The sequence below is a fragment of the Electrona antarctica genome (assembly GCF_951216825.1).
Source record: "Electrona antarctica genome assembly, chromosome: 13".
Taxonomy (NCBI): Eukaryota; Metazoa; Chordata; class Actinopteri; order Myctophiformes; family Myctophidae; genus Electrona; species Electrona antarctica.
Window position 1 is genome coordinate 32,182,601 of NC_136794.1, and position 22,711 is coordinate 32,205,311.

A 22,711-nucleotide genomic window follows, 5' to 3' on the forward strand; every position below is an offset into this window, starting at 1 on the left:
ACTGTACATACTGTACAGAACCCCAAAAGGGGTTCCCGTCCAGAAGGGTTAGAACACCAAAAAGGGGTTCCCGCCCAGACAACTTGAGCCCTATACAAGTGCACTACAAGCTCACAACACATTGTGATTTGACGTGTTGTGAGCTTGTAGAATTTTTTGCTGTTTAGCTTGATTGCCCACCATTCGCCTGGTACAACATCCTGGTCAGGACATCCTGGTCAGGACATTACCACTGTGACCATTGACCACAGACATTTTGTTCTGTGTCTTAATCACGTTTGCATTTGCTCTTGATTGCAGTTATTGTATTGGGAGCATTCAGCTCTGAATGCAGAAATATATCAGCGCTTTTATAAAAGATTGAGAACACAGTATAATTATTGATTCAAGGAGGTCATGTCACTGATCCAATGTTTCAAAGTTACACACCAGTGTCATGTTTAAGGTTTTTTTTATTTCATTTAATTTGATTGTCATTTGTTTTATCTTAACGTAGTAATATGTTTATTTTGTATTGTTGTACTCCGTTATTATTTAAGGTAGTCATTTTTGTTATGTTTTTGTACATACATACGTACGTATGTTTTTTTTACTGTATTTGAGTATCTGTTGGGGGAGGGGGGAGGGAAAGGTCTGTTAGTAAGTTTTGTTATCTTTGTATGTTGAAAATTGTAACAATAAACATATTGTTGAAACAAAAAAGGAGGTCATGTACTCCCTATCAAAGACCAGCTTGGTGTGTTCGTGCACACACACAATGTGTGCCCAGCACCGCGAGGACACTCCAAAGAAGCTCCTGTCGTCTCTCTATGAAGTCGAGCCAAACAGGACGATTTGGTTAACAAAACAAACACGACACCTTATTAATTTATGCTCTGCTTTATACACTGTTCTGCGTCTGCTTGATAACAAACTATAGCACAAAGGACTGGGATGATGGACTGAGACAAGAAACACACAAAATCTTATTCTACAAATGTCCACAACCGAATGAAAATATGTCCATTGCTGGAGTTCCTAGGGAATGCCGGAATGACATTTGTGATGATTTGATTGGAGCACAGCATGTGATGTATGATGATGTATGATGATGCATGACTTCACTTCCCCTCACTTCACGCAGGTGTGATTTTTTTTCTTTTTTACAAATGGGTTCCCAGATTAGATGTACAGGGGAATATTAGTGGACCTAGTATAGAGCCCTGGGGGACTCCGATCAACTACGTATATTAGGGTCTAACTGCTTAACAATATACACCAAACCGAACATTCACAACTGGTGCTATGCGACAAACAACGTAACCTTTACCTGTGAGGTTCTTCAGGCCCAGCTGGCGCAGACCAAAGTTTCCGTCACGCCTGTAGTTGAGGAAGATGGCGAGGGAGTAGCGGTCCTCGTAGAGTTTGGTGCCTCGGATGATCCTCAGGTTCTCCAGGGGCAGGTAGTCGAACTGGTTGAGAGCCACCAGCACGTACCCCGTCACCTCGCGGATGGACTGCAGAGGGACGAGACACAGAGAGACAACGGAACTCAACAAAAGGACAGTGTTTTGGATACTTCATTAGTTAGAAATGTAAACGGCACGTGGTACAGTCAGACATTAAGGCTAAAAGTATAAGTATGGCTTAGCGGTCCAGGCACCTTGGCTGGTAATCCAGCATGACAGTGTGTCGCAGGTTCGATCCCTCCCGATCCCAACAAACTTTGCTCTGTGTCTTCCCCCCCCCCCCCCATCTCTCTCCCCACTTCCTGTCAACCTACTGTGATCTATCAATAAAGGCAAAAAAGACCCAAAAATATCTTTATATATATAGTATATATAAAAGTATTAAAGTATATATAAGTTATAGCATGCGGTCTTCCATTGTCGTTCTCTGCATTCAATTCATCAACATAGCATAAAACATTTAGTCAATGATCATCAACAAATACAAAACACTATGTACAAAGGAGAAAAAGAGAAAACGGCGGCAGTGCATGGGAATTTACATTTACCTCCCCTTGTGGTCTCCTCATTTCAGGCCAATTTAAAAAGAAACCAGCGATACACATCCTTCAATGGATGGTGTCAGGGCTTGCCACATTTTGGTGGCAGAGAATGAGAATTGTCTCATGGATGGTACCAGATCATGGTGGGTCCCTCTAGTGCTGTGGCTGTGGGTGTCATTCACTTTGAAGAAGTAATAGACAGGTACTGTATGAGGCTATTGAGGGCAGAGCCCCTTTGGCGATCTAGCATTCGTCAGCAAGGTCACTTTCGACACCAGCCAAGTCACTCATTCTGGGGGTGGGGGTGTCGGAACGACGCTAGAAAACATTGGCACCGGGCATGTGCTCGTGCACAGGCCCCGGGGCAACTGAGCAACAAAGGACCGCCATCGCTTCAGGCTTTAAATGTCATATAGAATGGACGATATAACGGCCGTTAGCCCTCACGCCAGGAGCCACGCTATGCGGCCCCGGATCGGGCGCTGCTGTATGAATCAAAGTGACACTCGCTGTCCACTCTCTTGGTCCCCACATCATCCACCATCGTGACAGCTGTCATTAGCAGACGAGCCACGCCATTCTCCCACCGACTGCCTGCAAAATTCATCAGGCGCTCGCCTGTAAAAGGGGCGCCACTGCAACTGACGGCCTGATCATAATTTATCTCTGTCTCTGCCGATCTACAAGCTTGCAACGCGTTGCGGATGCAACGCGTTGTGAGCTTTTCAATTGGCTTTCTCGGACTATAAGTATGGCTTAAGGCAGTAAAGTCTCACAGTGTGGTTGACTGGCAGCAGCGCCACAGTGGATGACAGCCGTCAGAGAGGACATGGCTGTCAGAGAGGACATGGCTGTCAGAGAGGACATGGCTGTCAGCTATATCACAGAGAGGACATGGCTGTCAGCTATATCACAGAGAGGACATGGCCGTCAGAGAGGACATGGCTGTCAGAGAGGACATGGCCGTCAGAGAGGACATGGCCGTCAAAGAGGACATGGCCGTCAGAGAGGACATGGCCGTCAGAGAGGACATGGCTGTCAGAGAGGACATGGCCGTCAGAGAGGACATGGCTGTCAGAGAGGACATGGCTGTCAGAGAGGACATGGATAGCTGTCGGCTGTCAGAGAGGACATGGATAGCTGTCAGCTATCACAGAGAGGACATAGCTGTCAGCTATCACAGAGAGGACATGGCCGTCAGCTATATCACAGAGAGGACATGGCCGTCAGCTATATCACAGAGAGGACATGGGCGTCAGCTATCACAGAGAGGACATGGCCGTCAGCTATCACAGAGAGGACATAGCTGTCAGCTATCACAGAGAGGACATGGCTGTCAGCTATCACAGAGAAGACATGGCCGTCAGCTATCACAGAGAGGACATGGCCGTCAGCTATATCACAGAGAGGACATGGCTGTCAGAGAGGACATGGCCGTCAGCTATCACAGAGAGGACATGGCTGTCAGCTATCACAGAGAAGACATGGCTGTCAGCTATCACAGAGAGGACATGGCCGTCAGCTATCACAGAGAGGACATGGCCGTCAGCTATCACAGAGAGGACATGGCTGTCAGAGAGGACATGGCCGTCAGCTATCACAGAGAGGACATGGCTGTCAGAGAGGACATGGCCGTCAGCTATCACAGAGAGGACATGGCCGTCAGCTATCACAGAGAGGACATGGCCATCAGCTATCACAGAGAGGACATGGCCGTCAGCTATCACAGAGAGGACATGGCCGTCAGCTATCACAGAGAGGACATGGCCGTCAGCTATCACAGAGAGGACATGGCTGTCAGAGAGGACACGGCCGTCAGCTATCACAGAGAGGACATGGCTGTCAGCTATCACAAGGTTGTTGCAGTTGCATCTCTGTCATCATCACCACACTGATTAGTCTTAATAAGCATGGCGAGACCAGACACACACTCACCAGGTTGGCCAAGGCTCACAACATGTTACAATGTGACACGTTGTGTGCTTGTAGATCTACTGTTTTTAGCATGACACCGCTGTGTGATAATCATCATAACAATAATCGTTAACCCATTAAAACCAGGAAAGCATCTGTGTCATCTTAGATTGTAGCGTTGGCTTGGCTATTAAAAAAAAGCAGATGTAGAAGCTGTGTGCTTGTAAATCTGCTATTTTTGAACAGTTTTGAAAAATCCTGAAAGAACTACACAAGTCTTTTAAGGAAATCCCAGCCAGGGCTCTGAGGTCTGCCGATAAGTTGATGCTGGTCGTTCCGAAGACTATAGCAAAAAGAGCAGGAGTTTACAGCACTTTGGTCAGCTCCGGTTCTTTTTTACCGGTAATAGGCTTGCAGTTTGATTTGATTTGATGTAAAGGAAATGATTGATAGTTGCCAGGCTAAACCTTCCACCGCCCCCAAACTGTGACCCGGTGCTGGACAGCCCTGCTCGGCCTTTCATCATAACATGCCAGCATCCATAGCAAGATCAAAAATTAAATAATAATAATAATAATAATAAATAAACAGCTTCCTAGTTACCTAGCAACCTCCAAAAAATAAGAGGGGAGAAATAACTGCTGCCAGCGTGGAGAAAAAAGAAAAGAAAGGGGAATGACTAGAAGGGGAGAATAAAAGAGGGGAAGATAGCAGCACGCACTGGTATCTACAATGTTCTCAGGCTAATTTAATTTAAGGATTTACACGGCTGATATTTAATTCAGGCTCTCACTTCATGAGAGTTTTTGTTCACTTTCCAAGCCTGTTTATTCACCCTGCTAGCTTGTTATTTTCAAGCCACCAAATCGATACTTTCCAAAGTGCTGCCTGTGTGTGTGTGTGCAGGGAAACAGAGAGAGAGAGAGAGAGAGAGAGAGAGGGATGATGGCGCACACACTCTAGTTCTATCCCTTCTCTTAGATTGTTTGTTCGATAACGAACTTGTGTGGAAAAAAGGAAAAACAACTTGTAATGATTAAAGTCCAGCGCAGAGTTAATGGCCAGACTGTCCCTATGTGGTCACTTTCATTAAACACTGATCAACAAAACAAGCTTTACGCTGCCTACCCCTGCAGGCCAGACTAACTACTACTATGCCAGGCCAACACACAGCATGCTCTCATCTCAAAGACATGTTCAAAGTGTTACACCAGCTATAGGGGTCTTCAGCGTTTTTCAGGCTAAGGAGGACCCCTTAGCTGAGAGAAAGATGGAGCAGGGACCCTCCGCTCCCCCCATTATTTCAAAACATACATTAACGACTTCAGCCCTATTTTAACTTTGGCAATTTGAAAATAGCTCAGAATGTGTCACGATGCGACCCATCATGAGCTTATAGATCTGCTATTTTCAAAAGATTTTTAAACTTTGTTCCACCCCTGGCTGAAAATAACCGATCTACAAGGTCACAACGCGCCACCGACTATTTTCAGCAAATGTTCCCCAGAATAGGGATGCTATACTACCCTACAAGCAAGTAACTACTGGAGGAAAAATGGCTGAATAATGGGTTTAAAAGTGTTTCAACTGGTCATCCAAATGAGATATCGGCAAATGCTGTAAGTGATATTGCACTAATTGTAAATTATGTTCTTGAGGTAATTGTTTATCCCCCAGAAACACAATAGCTAATTTGACCTTTGGGATGCACAAATAAGTGTGTCCAAAAACGTAATAATAATAGACAGAACCATCCTATCGGCGGTGCAGTTTGTTTAATGCCGCGATGGCTGAGGGAACAAAACTCCTACTAAAACGGATCTTTTTCCATGGCAAGGTTCTGTATCTTTGTCCAGATGGCATAAGGTTAAAGAAGGTTTCTGCACTTTGGCTTTGTAGGGCACTATAGTTCACCAGCTCAGTGGCGTGTGGTTAGAGTGTTCACCCTGCGACTGGGAGGTCGGGGTTCGATCCCCGGCCGCGTCATACCAATGACTCGAAAAATGGGACCCAGTGCCTCCCTGCTTGGCACTCAGCATCAAGGGTTGAATTGGGGGTACGTCCCTGTGACATACTAGCGTCATGTCCAGGGGGTGTACTTGTACATCATGCCCAGGGGGTGTACTTGTACATCAAGCTGCCTCACGGAGCATAAGGAGATAGGCTCCGGCCCTATGGCCGGGCCTCATGGCTTGGCAAGGCTTACTTATTTACTATACTTCAAGGTTCAAATGGTTAATGTAAAAAAAGATAATTAAAAAAAGATTGACCACAATGGGGTGGTCACAATGGGGACCCCTGAGAAACCCCAACACGAAACAAACCAAAAAGTCATGGTAAGCGAATCAAGCCCACATGGGGTGGGGTGGTGCCGTCCGTTTCTCAACGAGTGGCATGTTCTGTTTCCTCTCGTGCCAGCAGTCATTAGCGTGAGAGCTCCCGTATTTAGCCACAGCACAATTAGATCACAATTACAGGCTAAATATAAAAAAGAGCATGACCTTGCATCGTCCCGGATTTTTTCCCAGTAAAAAATAGCACCTCCACCTTCAATTCAAACCAAAGACACGTATACCGCAGGGCAGCAACGACAGTGACACAGCTTTATTTTTGCTTCTTCTTATAAAAGGAGCACTTCACCCATTTTCAGCCCCATCTTCATATAATTGGTCCACACTAATTATGCTCGTTATAAGATGGCACAATTTCTATCTACTCACTCTGTGTCTCATGGTGGGCTATGGACGGTTCAGAAACCTGCCTACCAATGACATCATCGATTCCAAGCTAATAGAAACTACAGCCTTTCTCTTACTGAGACGTTAGCATGTGCGGCAGTGGCTCAGGGGTAGAGAAGCCGGTAGAGTGGCTGGATGGAAACCACAAGGTTCCCAGTTCGATACCGGGCTCCCCCAGAGTTGGTTGGACTCACACCACATGAGACCAGACAGGGTAGAGGTTGTGTACAACCGGCACGTCAAGCCCAACCAACTCTTGTTGCCATGTAGGTGGGAACCCTGCTCCCAAATTTGGTGCAGAATTCCCACTACTGGCAACGCGAGGCAGCATTGACTCTGAACCCCTAATTGATCACGATATGCAGGTTGGTGGCTTGCATGGTTTCCTCCGACATCGGTGTATGAATGGTTGAATGTAATGCACATCTACAGTATTTAAAGCGCTCTGGATAAAAGCCCTATATAAATGCACCATTTACCATTTACCATGTTGAAATAGAAGCCATTGTTCTTGCATAAAACATAAATACAAAAAAACGTTTGAGAAGAGTGTTGCCATGTCCACTTATAAATCGGCGTTGGGCTTATTTTTCTGTTAAGTCGCTCGTAAATATTGGTATTTGCGGGTTACAGATGTTTGGGCTCGCAAGTGTACCTGCTTATTTGGGCTTGCTTCCTAAATGTTGTTTAAACCAGAGTTTATGAGATATGTTTGTGTGAGCATGTGGCCCTAGTCGTCCTGGGCTTGTTATCATAGACCTGGTTTGTGAACTGTCCACACATTTCCTCTGAGACACAGACAGACTAGACAAACATTGCAGCATCTTGTAATGAGCATTAGATTAGAAAATTGGTGACATGGTCCTTTAAGAATGCACCCCAATCGTATTTTTGCAATTCTAAGCCACAGAGATTCTAACGGACAGGCACAGTATATCATCTCTTCCTTGCAGAGATCAAACACATGCAGACACATTAATATATTACAAGCTACTATATATGAGGGAAAACAATATTATGTTTATTATATTTCAGTAATCAGCACCCGGATGACCAGCATGTTGTTGTTGAACAAAACAATGTCTCCAATGGAAACTGCCCCAACCCATATTTGCTCCCCCAAACCGAGAGAGGTTTACTAGATTAACGAGGATTTCACCCGCTCTCTCCCCTCTCCCCTCTCCCCTCCTCTCTGCTCCTCTTGCAACAGGGCATTTGAGAGCGGAAGTATGGTGGCGGAACAAAACCCTCACTTGAGTCACTGAGACGTGCCCGGTTTGGAAATGAAGTCCTTCAATCCTCAACTTCTGAAAGAAGAGAGGGGGGGGGGGGGGGTAGACCGTAGAGCTAAGAGGGGAAAGGAGAGAGAGAGGGGGTGGGGGGCAGGCAGGGAATGTTAAGGGAGGAGGGGCTCAGTCAAGTGGATCGGAGAGAGAGAGGGTCTCCATAAATTTTAATGCATAATTAAAATCCCACCTGTTCCAGCTCAGCAAGAGCAGAGCAGAGCAGAGAGAGAGAGAGAGAGAGAGAGAGAGAGAGAGAGAGAGAGAGAGAGAGAGAGAGAGAGAGAGAGAGAGAGAGAGAGAGAGAGAGAGAGAGAGAGGGCAAGGCAGGAGTTGCGATGGATGGATGTGGGCCGGGGGGGCTAGTGTTTGTGTAATGACATACATTAGCATGATTACCTCTTATTTCCATGCAGGAAATGTGGGTTTGCATGTGATGACGGCCCGGGGTATGGCACCTAAGCCCCCGATCCTGCTCCTCCTCCGAGACTACCCCGTTTCGAGGTTGTTCGATCTGCTACTTTTGCTGTTTTAGAATTTGAATACTGAAAAGGAACCGTTTCCACCCGACAGAGGCGAGCTGGAATGGCGTATTAGCGAAGCAGACCATAGCCGCCAAACACACTTCAGCTTCAGTAGAGGGTCAAGTTGAGATATTGCCTGTGACCGTGGCAATGTGGGAAAGAGGTTGCATCACAACAATCGTGTTGTTGCCATGGAAGCACCTGTAGTAGGCTAAATCTTTGTCAAGTATTATTCTCAGAGCTCAGTTAGTGTTAGAAGTAAAGCAGTGGTTCTCAAACCTTTAAGGACCCCTAAAGTAATATGCATTTTTGCGCCAGACCCCCCCCCCCCCCCCCATTTGAAAATGTTTCTAATTATTTAAAAGATATTCAGATTATAATTTTTTCTGAATTTTTTTTGAGCTGTGCTAACCACTCCAACATGTGGCTTTGTGTTTGGGTGTGTTTGTTTGATTGATTGAATATAGTTTATTAGACAGAATCCTAAACAGCAACAGTACAGTCAAACACTTCTAAAACGTCTAAAAGTGTCATGTGAGATCATGTGTGTCTATACATCATCGTCATACATCATCATCATGATAAAAGGCAGTGCTCACTTCACATGGGTGTGACTTTTGACTGGCGTTAGCCCCTCCAACGTGTGGCTTTCGGAAATGATGTCATAATATGGCAGCCTAAGTGTATGGACTCTTAAAGGGTAAGACCACTTTTTTAGAGGTTTGGGTTGTTTTCTTACCTTATTATGGGCAAACTAGTCCATTCCATGAGTTATTTCGCTCCGTTGTGTTGTTTATTAGAAATTTGAGAAATAAAAAAAGTCGCTCATTGACTTCCATTGTAACGGGGAAACAGCTCTCAAAGTCAGTCTTTTAGCACATGAACCAACGCAACAAAAGCTGACCCGTTAAAAAAGACCCTCCGACACCACCAACCCCCAGTCTCTGTGGACAGTAGGTGTAGCCTACTTCACACTGGCCGTGGCGGTGAGTTTGTCTGGATGTCCATTCTGAGCCTCACACACAGCGACAGTAGCTCTCCGCTTGTCAAGACGCATTGGCGGGCGCCCATCACTGTGATGGATGCACATCGCCACCAGAACATACCGTGACACTCAAAACAGAGCATGAGCTGAACACAGAGCGTTGGCTGCAGGCAGGAGGAAAACACTGAGGGACTATGGGAATTTATTTTCACTTGTCTATGTTTTGCACATCTATTTGTTCACTCAGGGGGTGTTTGTTAGTGCTGTGTTGTGTCTGGTGTCTGGTGTTGTGTGCACATGTTCTTGGAGGTTTGCGCTGCGTGCGTGCGTGCGTCAACATACCCCCCCTCTCTCTGTGTGTGCGTGCGTGCGCGTGCGTGCGTGCGTGCGTGCGTGCGTGCGTGCGTGCGTGCGTGCGTGCGTGCCTGCGTGCGTGTGTGTGTGTCAACTTCTCTGACCGAAACTTCACTGGAAACAAATTAATAAATACAAACAATTTCACCTGTGGCTTCGACACCCAATGGCGCCCATAATTACTTGGTGCCCAGGGCAAAATTGCCCTGTTTTGTTGCCGCTGCCACTGGCCCTGAAAGGTATTTAATTTAGATCAGTCTGACCAGAAGCAAGGATACAAATAAATAATATCCCCACCAGACATAAATGAATGACCCAGAAGTGGGATTTAAAATAATTGTAATAATCTATTATTACTGTAGGGCTTGACATTTCCAGCCACATAGGTTGGGTTATGCCTGATTTATACTATTGCACCAAATATAGTATAAAAAAACGACTTGCGTCACACTGACTAGCTACTTCGATCGATGCGCAAGCCTGACACTGTAAGTAGATAAATCATCCTTTAGAGAAGGCCTAGTTAGCCAAGAGAATACCATGCAGGACTCAATGGAATCCAAATGACTGGAATCAATCATGGTGACTGAAAACCTTCATCCATGTAAAGACATGGATGCACGCAGGTTAATCAGCATTCATACAACCAAGTGTTGAAGTGACTCACTGATGTTTCAGGCCTTGCATGACAATTGCAAGTCTCTGCCCGGTGGAAACCTCCTATGTCCAAAACTGTCACTTTTGAGGACTCAAATTCAATTTGAATTCTACAAGCTCAAAACATGTTGCTTCGCTCCGTGTTTAAAAAAGAAAAGTGAAGACATGGAGATAGGTGGTTTCTATCCGACACAGCAACAATATAAATTGAATCTAACAGCGGATACTATAACTCTGACACCCGGACGTCTTCACACCAAGGCCTTTCGCTGGGCTGAAAGCATCCACTTCACATCAAAGGAGGAGCTTTTCCTGCCCTCGCAAGCAACTCTGTGAGAGTCTATCAGCGGCGGAGGCGCACTGAGCCTGTTGAGATAAGAAGTGTAGCTACCGTGTTACAGCTTTACTACAGTATCTGTGGAGCTTGACCCGACATGTCACCTCAACCAGTCTGGAAATTCTACTGCAGCACAGTATCAAAAACAGGAGGTACAAGTCGCAGGAAACGCTGAACGTGTTTTGTTTGAGTCACTTCCACATGCCTCCAAGGTTTGGAATTGCTGGGGGGACGGTGGGGATGGGAGGGTCCATGGCATACCTCTGCTTTCTCACTATTTCTCATAAGAAGACAAGTCCTGTCTGAGACATCAGCAATGATGGAATGGTACACAACTTTGGATTTGGGGCCAAAATCCACATTTGAGACTTTTGCCAAAAGGACACTTGGAACTGTACAGCACACGTAATGTAGGCCTAATGATGGAGTTATCTATCTCTATGCTGCACAAAAGGATGCCAAAGGATATATTTATTTTTATTTTTATAATTTTTATCCCACGATTTTGCAACCCAGTTTTTTCACCCAGTGCCAATTATCTAATGTAATCCTGGGCGCTACACTTCCTCTGCCAACCTGGGGGGGGGGCAGCGGACTGACCTCATGCCTCCTTCTATGCATGAGGAGTCCAAGCTGCTTCTTTTCACCTGACGGGGGGGAATTTCCCTGGCCGGACGTAGCGCGTGGAAGGAACACGTTATTCCGACCAGTTCCTTTCCCCTCCATCAGGCGCCCCGGCTGGCCAGGGGGAGGTAGTTTTAGAGACCAGGATTACTGCATGTTTTTGTGAGGGTACCTACCCTAGGGGACACGGGGAGAACATGCAAACTCCACACAGAAAGGCCCTTTCGATATCTATCTACTATGCTGCACAAAAGGATGCCAAAGGATATCTATCTACTATGCTGCACAAAAGGATGCCAAAGGATATCTATCTACTATGCTGCACAAAAGGATGCCAAAGGATATCTATCTACTATGCTGCACAAAAGGATGCCAAAGGATATCTATCTACTATGCTGCACAAAAGGATGCCAAAGGATATCTATCTACTATGCTGCACAAAAGGATGCCAAAGGATATCTATCTACTATGCTGCACAAAAGGTTGCCAAAGGATATCTATCTACTATGCTGCACAAAAGGATGCCAAAGGATATCTATCTACTATGCTGCACAAAAGGATGCCAAAGGATATCTATCTACTATGCTGCACAAAAGGATGCCAAAGGATATCTATCTACTATACTGCACAAAAGGATGCCAAAGGATATCTATCTACTATGCTGCACAAAAGGATGCCAAAGGATATCTATCTACTATGCTGCACAAAAGGATGCCAAAGGATATCTATCTACTATGCTGCACAAAAGGATGCCAAAGGATATCTATCTACTATGCTGCACAAAGGTTTAAATGTAAACAATAGCACCCACTTCATGAGAGATAAAACCTATAAATCAGTTGTGGAAATAACGGCAACCAGCCAAGTGACAGGTTTAGGCTCACTAATCCATGCCCAGACAACCACAGACTAGAACTAGAAATGTACTCGGTAAGCTCTGTGACCTTGACCTGTAACCAAAAGAAAATAACAGGTCGTTATTCGTCTAGCCCCAATTCTTGTAGCAAGCTTGATCCAAACCGGATTAAAACCATCTCTGTTTATCAGTGTGACAGACAAACAGACAGAATTTGTTGATTACAATACCAGCCGCGCCGCTGGGCATGTGTAACAATGAATTATGCATTATCACTTCCAACCAAACGACAACAAAAAAAGTCTAAGAAGTGAAACTCCATGGTACCACCACGGGTCCAAATGGACACTTATGAACATGTGACATTGTGCTCATCTCCCTGCATTATAGTAAGCATTAGGATGTTCAGATCAATATTGGCCAGCAACTCTACATCTGACCTCAAACCCTTAGATCTCCATATATGGATATATGTCAGAACCTGTTTTCCCACTGCCTGTAAAACTCCACACCCCACAGTCACTGGAAACATGATCACATTGCACATGGCACCCATGTCTAATTTAGTTACATTGTCTGCTGTTACTTTTTCCCCTGAGATGTAAAAAAAGAAAGTCCTAACTATTCTGGCTGAAACCTGCGCTATACAGCAGAGCAGACAGCTACTGACTGTGATACAGTCAGCATTTGCCGACCAAGTCTGTGGGTTTGATTTGCATGGGATGCTGTTTCTCCGCTATTCCCGAACCATCTGGCTTTGCAGGGAGAGAAGAGTCTCCTCGGTGTTAGCATTGGTGGTTAAGATTTGCACAGTTTGCGTCCTTGTGTATATATTCCGTGCATAAACGTGCACTGGCACGTTTATGGACACGTGTACAGTGCGTGCGTGCGTGCGTGCGTGCGTGCGTGCGTGCGTGCGTGCGTGTGTGCGTATTGAATTAAAATGCAACACATTGTGTGCCATTTTCACAAAATGTCTGCCTATTTCTTTCTTCACATATTATGACACGCGCATAATAGGGATACTAGGGGTTCATGTGGTTAAGAAACCGAGACTCACCCAAAGCTGTAGGCATGATATACGATTCACATTCATGCTTCCATAGAAGCTGGCCCTCCATGACAGTAATGAGGCTAGTAAGCTGTCCTGGCAGCGACTAGCTAAGTACTCTGCGAGTGAGCTTGTGCTTATTAGGACATACTGCAGGTCAGGCAGGAGAGATGACACAAGGGGAAGTCATTCCCGGAGGACCAGACTCCTTGTAATGTCCATCATATTCTCACTACAGCCAGAGGAAGCTGAGGAAGACATGTGGAACGGAGGGGACAAAGAACACACAGCAGACATAGACAAGGAACAGAGAGTGGGGGACTCATTGTACGAGTGGGAAAAACGAATCTATGCTGTTGGTGACATAAACCTTGCATCTCCGTATTTCTTCTTCATATGTTTTTCATGAATAAATGCCCTATTTTATACTTCATCATAAGTGTTTTGGAATAATTGTGTAATGTTTCAACACATGTTTGCCTAAGTCCAAAATAAGGACGACATGTTGAAGAACCAACCAGAAACCATTTTGTGGGTTCTCTACATTTTAATCAATGAAAATAATTAACAAGAGCATGTGACTAAATAATAACTTAATCACTTATAGTACTGTACACTGTGATATGACATGATATTTGGTAGCCAAGATGTCTCCGCTAGGCCTGATAGTATTTTGTTACAGCCTGTCTGTTAAGGTTTGCTTGTCCTTGTAGCAGCTAGTATGACGATGGTCTGAGCCCTGTGTTGGTTGGCAGAACTACCTTACCACCGATCTGTGTCAGACTGTCTGTCTAACGTACTTCTCCCCATGATATCACACACATTAAAGCATAACCATCACCACCTAGATTAGAACATTGTCTCTGACAATTACTGACTGATCCAGAATTCCACAACATAACTTTATTTATTTTTTCCATTTCATGGGTTTTGGACATACAAGGTTTCCACCCGAAAAGCGATGTAATTCAGTCCGCTATAAGAGGTACGACAAGAACAGCATGGAGAATGAGCTGAACCTGTGTGACGCCTGGTTTTCATCTCTTGCGCTGGGCCTTATCCTAGCAGACCTAATCTAGCCCCCCTCAGAAACGTCTAGTACATACATACATGCAGTAGCTATAAATAAGGACGGTCAACAGGGATTCATCTGAATGCGATGTGTATACGCCAAGCGCACATATAGCGCATGTGAAATCTTACCGTTGCACAACTGTGTCAGCAGGTGGGCAACTGAGAGACAGAGGGAAAAGGTATGAGAGAGACAGTGGGTTTAAGAGAGAGAAAGGGGTCGATGGGTGCGTAGACGTGCGGCAGCCGCCCTGCTGAATAGTGTGGTGGTTGCATTGAAATGTCTTCTTCACCCTGACACTTCTCTTGGCTCGTCGAACTCCCCTTCTCTTTGTCGCATTACAGACAATGAGCCATGCCACATTGCCTATCGATTTGCTACCACAGTAATTAAGAACACCCATGCATCTCGCTCTCTCCGTCTCTCTTTCTCGCTTTCGTTTTTGCTCCATTTACCTCTTACCCTGTCGAGGACCATTTCTGCTTCTCTCTCGCTCTACAGTCTACACTCTCACTCTCTCCTCGCATTCTTGCACAATGAAAGGTGTGCTACGACAAAATGACTGCATCTATACGATATTCACTCTTTGACCAGGATAGTGTGTAGAGTCAGACCTCAGTCTTGCATCATCTCCTGCCACAGCATCTGACTATGACATCAATGAGAAATGTGGCCTCAAACCACACTCTAACCTCATAGTGAAGGAAGATCCATTCAAATTGAGCAATGCATTAAAATCAAAGCGTGCTAAGCTTCTGAAAAAAGACACCCAGTTTCCCACAGGCGCTTGCATGTGGAGGAGCTCGATCCAGGCCTGAGAGAACAAAATTCAAAGGGTAATAATATGAGATAATCCAATATTGTTGGGCCACGCAAAATGTCTGTTGTAAAAATGACCTTCTAGGCAGCAAGTAATACAAGAATGAACTGGTGTTATAGGTAGCCGATGATTTCCATAATATTATGATTGAATACAACTGTATCCCCAGAGTTATTTCCTTCAGATTTTTCCTTTTTTTAACAGTACCGTAGAGGCTTCCTATTTCACCATGAGGCCACTTAGTCTGGACTGAATAGCTTTTTTTTTTACTGTGTTCTTCTCTGAGCCGTCTGTGTTTTCTTTGCGGCTTTCAATTGGAAGACGGTTTTCTGTGATCTGGAGACGGTTTTGCATTCCTTGGCTTGGGCCTGGGGATATGAAATCATCATTAAAGGACAGTGATGCAGAAGGGTTTTACTTGGAGAAGTGGTTTGGCAACAGCGTTACTCCTTTTTACCAGATGCCTCACTTCACTGGAGCCTTTTATACCGCATCACTTTCCTGCACTCCCAATATGGCGCCGCTGTCGGACAGAAACCTCCTATCTCATTATTCTCAATTTTGTTTTTCGGAAATGAATGCTCTACTTAACTACTTGAGCATACTACAGCTGCATACTACAGCTGCATACTACAGCAGCATACTACAGCTGCATACTACAGCAGCATACTACAGCTGCATACTACAGCAGCATACTACAGCTGCATACTACAGCAGCATACTACAGCTGCATACTACAGCTGCATACTACAGCTGCATACTACAGCTGCATACTACAGCTGCATACTACAGCTGCATACTACAGCAGAATACTACAGCTGCATACTACAGCTGCATACTACAGCTGCATACTACAGCTGCACTGCAAAAGCTTGTAGACCGAACGCTGGCTAAAATCCATTGTGCACTCTTAATCTTGCTTTTCCCTTAAAAAGCAGTGGTTCATTAAGATTTGAATGATAATATAACTGTGAAGTGTCCGCAGAGGTGCAGACGCTGATGGGACCTGGTCCAGAAAAGGTTGAGAACCAGTGCCGAAAAGACGCACGCACGCACGCACGCACGCACGCACGCACGCACGCACGCACGCACGCGGCCTTCATTGCACGGTCTTCTCCCTTCATCAACATTCTCTTTGTCTCTCCTCTTTGCAGTGTCACCCTGTCCGCTCACCTCAACATTCCGTTTTCCACTTTAGCTCCCTGACAGTTCCTAAATTGAGTCGGAAGGTGCTCCGTCATCACGGCTGACTTTTGCCTCAGACAGGAAATGAATAGCGCGGCACTAGCTGTACGCTCTGACAGCCATTTGTACAGAGGAGAGAGAGAGAGAGAGAGAGAGAGAGAGAGAGATGTCTCCTATGACTATACTTTTCTCCACTGTTGGCTAAGTGTTTGCTGATGGTTTCAGGGTTGAGTTAAGGACAGAGGCTTCCAATTTAGGTTAGGTGCAGCCCTGGAGAAGGGTTGGGGGGGAACATTATCAGCTAACCAGACCCACTGCTAATACCATCAGCTTATCGCCTCTAGCCTGAAAGAGACTTGTGGTTTTATGAGCATAGAGGGGCGGAAAATGTTTTGTTGGTGGTTAATTTAAATGGGTTTTTTAAGGGTTGGGCTAGCTTTTTAGGTTCAGGGTGATCCAAATTGCACGGGTCAATCCAACGCTGGAAACGGACGGCGGCTTCCAATTGGTTCACCAACCTTGAAAGAAGAGCGTGTGTGGGGGGGGGAGAGAGAGACAGAGAGAGAGAGAGAGAGAGGTGTGTGTGTGTGTGTGTGTGTGTGTGTGTGTGTGTGTGTGTGTGTGTGTGTGTGTGTGTGTGTGTGTGTGTGTGTGTGTGTGTGTTTGTGTTTGTGCTCGCTTGCGCGAAGAGTGATTAGGCTAGGACAGCAACGCAGGTGTGCACTTGTTCCACAATGGTCTAATCAGGTGCGGACTGCAATGCGGAGTGATTTATTAAATGTGATTAGACCCTGGGCTAGGTGTTCCATCATGCTGGTTTAAAGCACGGGTAGATGGCTATTTCAACCAATCAGATTGCTTTGTGAGCCTTCGTCAGAACTACCTGTTGCATAATCCAGCTCAATCTGGGCCCCAGCATTGCGTGCGGGCTGAGATATTTGTTTTCCTATGAAATTATGATAAAAGCGTTATTGGTGTATGAGTTTAACAGCAGGTTGGTGCCTGCATGGAATTCCTCCACCATCGGTGTGTGAATGTGTGTGAGAGAGAATGGGTGAATGTAATGCACATTGTAAAGCACTTTGGACAAATTATAATGACTGTTTTGCCTTCTTATGGTATATATGGTATAGTAATACCATTGAGGGGAGATGGTGGTCCTTGAGGATTGTTCGAAATATGGTAGTGGTCCAGTATGAGCTCAGAAAAGGTTGAGAATCACTGCTTTATGCTATATATGCTGCCTCGTGGCGTTCATTAAATTCCCAATTGTACACCGCGCAAAGAAGTTGACTCGATGAAAACTGACACTGTGGAAGGTAACGTTAGGTTGCTTCAATTTCATCACCTTCATTTGCCTTTGATGTCGTTCCAAGTCCAAGTTGTCAGCCTGGCAGAGAGAGAGAGAAAGAGAAGGAGAGAGAACAGCAGAGTGACACTCCACTTCTCTCTCGATCCCCCACGAGGAGAGCTTTGCGACTCCGCCAGAGCACCGTGGTAATGAGTAGACTCCTGCAGGGAATTCTCCAAATGGACTAATTTGTAATTGATTCAGCGCATTAATTACCGTCCTGGTTACGCCTATGTCATGGTTAATATTGTGCCGATCTGACGAGGCTAGGAGGCCCTCGTCCGCTCTGGGACCGCTTGGGTGAAGCGGGCTATTATTCAATTACGCCACACACACACACACACACACACACACACACACACACACACACACACACACACACACACACACACACACACACACACACACACACACACACACACACACACACACACACAGTCTTAATCCGGGAGAAATCACTTCCCTCTGCTTCCCTCGATTATGGAGTGGGGTGTAGTTTGGAGTAAGTTAGCTATAGTGCAGTGTACATTGTTGCCAGGTCTGCTTATTATATATTATATGCTGCTTATTATCTGCAATGCATTGTGAGCTTGTAGATCAGCTATTTTCAAATATCTGATACTGTAGGATTAAGTGCTTTTGGTCTAGGTCGCTTTTTGGGGGCATGTTTTCATGAACTAGGTTGCTTATTTCTCACGTAAAATCTGGCAGTGTAGTTTATATGCTTGGCTCTGGGAACACAATACATGTTGCACTGCCGAGTCTGGCAGCAGAAGTTGGAGACTTAAGTAATGTATATATTGAACGTGAACGTGCATGACAGTTCTCATCGTGTGATTGTGGATTAGCGTACTACTGTCACTGTGGTGCCCGCTCAACTCCAAAGTAGTTTTGTGCCCCACTTCCCTTGTTAGTGGGAACTTCACGTCTCCAATCATTGACACATAACCTTTTCTCCTAAATGCTACAGCTTATAAAAAGTGTCAGCGCACAGTTCCGTGGCTCATCGTTAAGACAACAGTGAGCTTGTGTAGTGCTTGAGTTCCACCGACTCTAAAGACATACTACAGTATAGTGTCTAGACTCAAATACACCAGAGTAAGGCCAAGTGAGGACAAGGACAGACACATGCACACCGCACAGACAGACGATCAGTCTGGTGAGGCGTAGGAGGACCATAGGCAGGAGGCAAACCATAGTCCTAGAGACCCCTCAGTGCCTGCAACGCCCCAAGAACACACGAGGCAGAGAGAGTTTCCTGTTGGCTCTGGCATAAGAGAAAGGACAATGGACGGGTCTGCTGGGGTGTGGCTGGCGCTGGTTGGCTGCACCTGGCCCGCAGGATGGATGTGGTGCCCTGTTGGCCAGGTGTGGCTGATCAGTGCTGGTTGCACCTCGGTGATGGCTGCCCCCCCCCCCCCCCTCCATTTGAATCCTGAAAAGTAACTGTTCTGGTCTGAGACGGCATGTGGCAGAGACGATATGCGGTACTCGTGTTTGTACCACCTGTACTGTAAATGGTGCATTTATATAGCGCTTTTATCCAAAGCGCTTTACATAGATTGTGCATTACATTCAGCCATTCATACACTGATGGCGGAGGAAACCATGCAAGGCACCAACCTGCACATCAGGAGCAATAGGCCTTTCTCACAGCATTTCCCCGCCCCCTTTTTACGCCCCCTTTTAGAGATAGTGGTGTTATTTCTTTTGCGGTCCATAGGCTTCCATGTTAAAAGAGGTATTTTCACAAGCCACAAACTACCGTTTTGTAAAGGTAAGGTTGTAACAATCGCCCTTTGAGCATTAAGGCAAATCGTTAACTAAGGAAAAAATTAACAACAGGCTCGTAGGGTTATATCTGTAATATTTATAGAGACGCCACAAAAGGTAACTGATAGCCCAAACGGTTCACCGTTAAACCAGTGCACTTGGCACTGCGTCTGTCCCTATCTCTCTCCCTACAAAAGAAAATAAATACACAGGCAAACCAACTTACATCAACAAACAATAATACAGTTTCACAACCCCTCACGCCCCAAACAAGTCCCGACGCTCTCAGAAACGCTTTGCGTCACAACGTCAACAACAAACAATAAACAATAACACCCCCCAAAGTCAACAATACACAACCGTGGTTAGTGTTAAATAAATAATAAAGTCTGCGTCCTCCTCTTCTCTTAAATGAAGCGCTCGCCCGCGATATTCAGTTCCTTTATCCAAGGGTTCCAAAGAAACGAAATGCGCGTCCGCTCTAAACAGTCTGAAGAAGAAACTAAATGTTCGGGGTACCCCTTAATCTGTACAATCCAGCAAACGTTTGGACAGATCTCACCGTTGGCTCTGACGGTCACACGCACGCCAGCGACGGTGATTCCAAACGAGGGCCGCTTCTCCAACGGCAGCAGCAAGCGAGATACTTTTCCGTTGGACTCGACCGTTCACAAAGGCTGCAGATACACGCAATTAACCCTGAATAATAGTTAGTTTGCTATCTGGCGCCTGGAGCTCCACTTCTGCCGTGCAGGCCTACACCTCTCTTGAGTTTTTTTCCTCCCGTTCCCCGTGTATCACTTCCTCCATTTGTAACCTTGTGTGGGTGGCGACATCAGTCTCTGACAGCTGTCACTCACCCCTGAACCAGGCCCATTACCAATCATGTGAATAGGAAAGGATACATATATATATATTAACCACATGTTACATTTCTTTATAATAAACAGAACATGCATAGGGAAAAACAAAGTCGAAAAACATTACAATGTGCCATTGTCACAAGGTTTATTCTACGTATTTGAGTTGTTATACCATTGTGTTTTCTTCATATTATTATCGGTCTTTGACATTTTAACATTAGGAAATGTACTTAGATTCTCCAGAGAAAAAAAGTGGTAATGCCTAATGTTAAATGACACCACTATCTACCGGAAGTGGGCGTGGAAAGGGGGCTGTGAGATAGGCCTATTAGGGTTCAGAGTTTTAGAAATCATGCACATGAATACATCAATTATGTATGATAAAAAATAAGTTACGGGTGGACACTATATGCCGTATACGCATGCCTGCGGAAGCATGCCCTTTTAAAGACTTGACGTGCGGCATGCATTACTGCATGTTAACAAATCCGATTTCATGCTAGACTGGTAATGATTCCACCCTAATGGTAGCTGACTTTGAGCGGTGTTGCAAGGTTATGGGATATGAGAGGTGAAGGCAGTGGGGGCCTCGTGGGCAGCCTCTCTCCACGCTGTCGCCATGCACTGGCCCTAATTGAAGATTCACTTAGCTGTGATTGGCTTTGAATGGATTGTCCCCCCATGGAGATCAACACGAGTGTCATCCCCCCGCCTTTCCCACTCCCACTCCCCCTCCCCCCTCAAACATCCACTCATGTCTCAATGATTGTGGTTGGGTGAATAAAGTGCACGCAGCACTGTATGTATGTGTAATGTGTATGTGCGGGGAGAATGAGTGTGCACGTTTGCATATCGTATCTGTCTAGTGGAAACATACCAACACTGATACTTTTCAGGATTCAAATTCAAATATTGCAATGTGTGTGTGTGTGTGTGTGTGTGTGTGTGTGTGTGTGTGTGTGTGTGTGTGTGTGTGTGTGTGTGTGTGTGTGTGTGTGTGCTATTTTAGTAGTAGGGGGGTATTACCGTCAATATCGTTACACGGTGGATAAAAGCATGACATTTTATACAGAGGTCCCTTGGGTCATGCTAAAACATCCCCAAAAAAAAATCGTTATGGACAAAATGGCCACCTACTGTAAACTGTTGACATTTGACTCAAAAGACACCACAAGAATGTCTAAAAAGCATTGGCACGCATGTCCCTTGGGTACATTCTAGAAGGGGTGCCCAAAAAAAAATATTGCGCACGCGTTTGTACAAATAAATCAGTAGTTCTCACACTTTTGGGATTTTTCAAAAAATGTTACAAAATAGCAGCTGAAGTCTAAAATGTTTCTAACCAGTTCTCTCTACAGTGCACTGAAAATATCACCAAATAACTTGTTGGATCTGTCCAACAGTCAGGATTCAGCTGGCTCATTCCACTCCTCGCAGTCACAGTAGAAGCACTCCATGCTTGCAAATCCTCATCCCTCTTGACACTGTAAACGAGCAATTTCGTCTGGACACCCTTTCTGCCTTTTCGACCTCGATATCGCTGAGATGGCACTCAAGTGGTTCTCCCCCTAGGGAACGGATGGTCAGATCTGCCAGGTTTCATGGGAAATCACCCTAAAAGTTACACTTTTCTGAGCTTTCACCAGACCGCTCTCAGACGGCACCTACGGACGGCTGCAATTCGAAACTGGCCCCCGTAAAATCTGAATCCCCCCCCACCACCCCCCCCCCCCCCAAGCTAACTGCTAAATATCATAAGAACAACATTCCCTTTTCACGGCTCACAACAACTGGACCCATATGCCCCTTTCTTTTCCCCTTTATCAACTTTAGGTTATACAACACAGCCCGCTTTCAGCCCTGAGCAAAGAGTGAAGATAAAATAGAGAGCTCTCTCCCTCAGAGTTGATTACATTTATGTTGTGATATATGAGGGGCTGTCCTCCTTTTCCATTCTCAGCAACACAACTAAAAACAATAGCCAAATCCCTAGAAGTAACCAGACCCCACTGCCTCTCACTACATATTTCAACATGGCAATCGAAAAAAGCCCCACAGGGCCCTGAAGTACTCCACCACCTCGTCCTCCACTTTATTGGCTATATTTATTTTCTGTTTGGACAGGGCTGGACAATGTTGACGCTCTGCGAGGCACTTTGTAGCACTAGCAGACCGCCACCTACACTCAAGCAATACAATTCATTACAACGAAAATTCACTTATTCCAAAATCCAATATGTGAGAGTTGCTCAAGAAACAAGTCCATAGAATTGCCTTTCACCACTGCGATGCAGGAAGACAAAGGAGTCATGCTACTGTGTAAGTCAGCACATC

General features: G+C 45.4%; 1 protein-coding gene across 3 annotated transcripts in view; it reads right to left on the reverse strand.

The window, feature by feature from the left end:
- Positions 1–22,711, reverse strand: part of erbb4b (erb-b2 receptor tyrosine kinase 4b) — a 451,213-nt gene that overhangs the window by 182,234 nt on the left and 246,268 nt on the right. For all 3 annotated transcript variants that reach the window (XM_079518830.1, XM_079518829.1, XM_079518831.1), the window contains exon 3: positions 1,310–1,496. In XM_079518830.1, the coding sequence (XP_079374956.1) occupies positions 1,310–1,496 (187 nt within the window). The remainder of the gene's footprint in view (positions 1–1,309; positions 1,497–22,711) is intronic.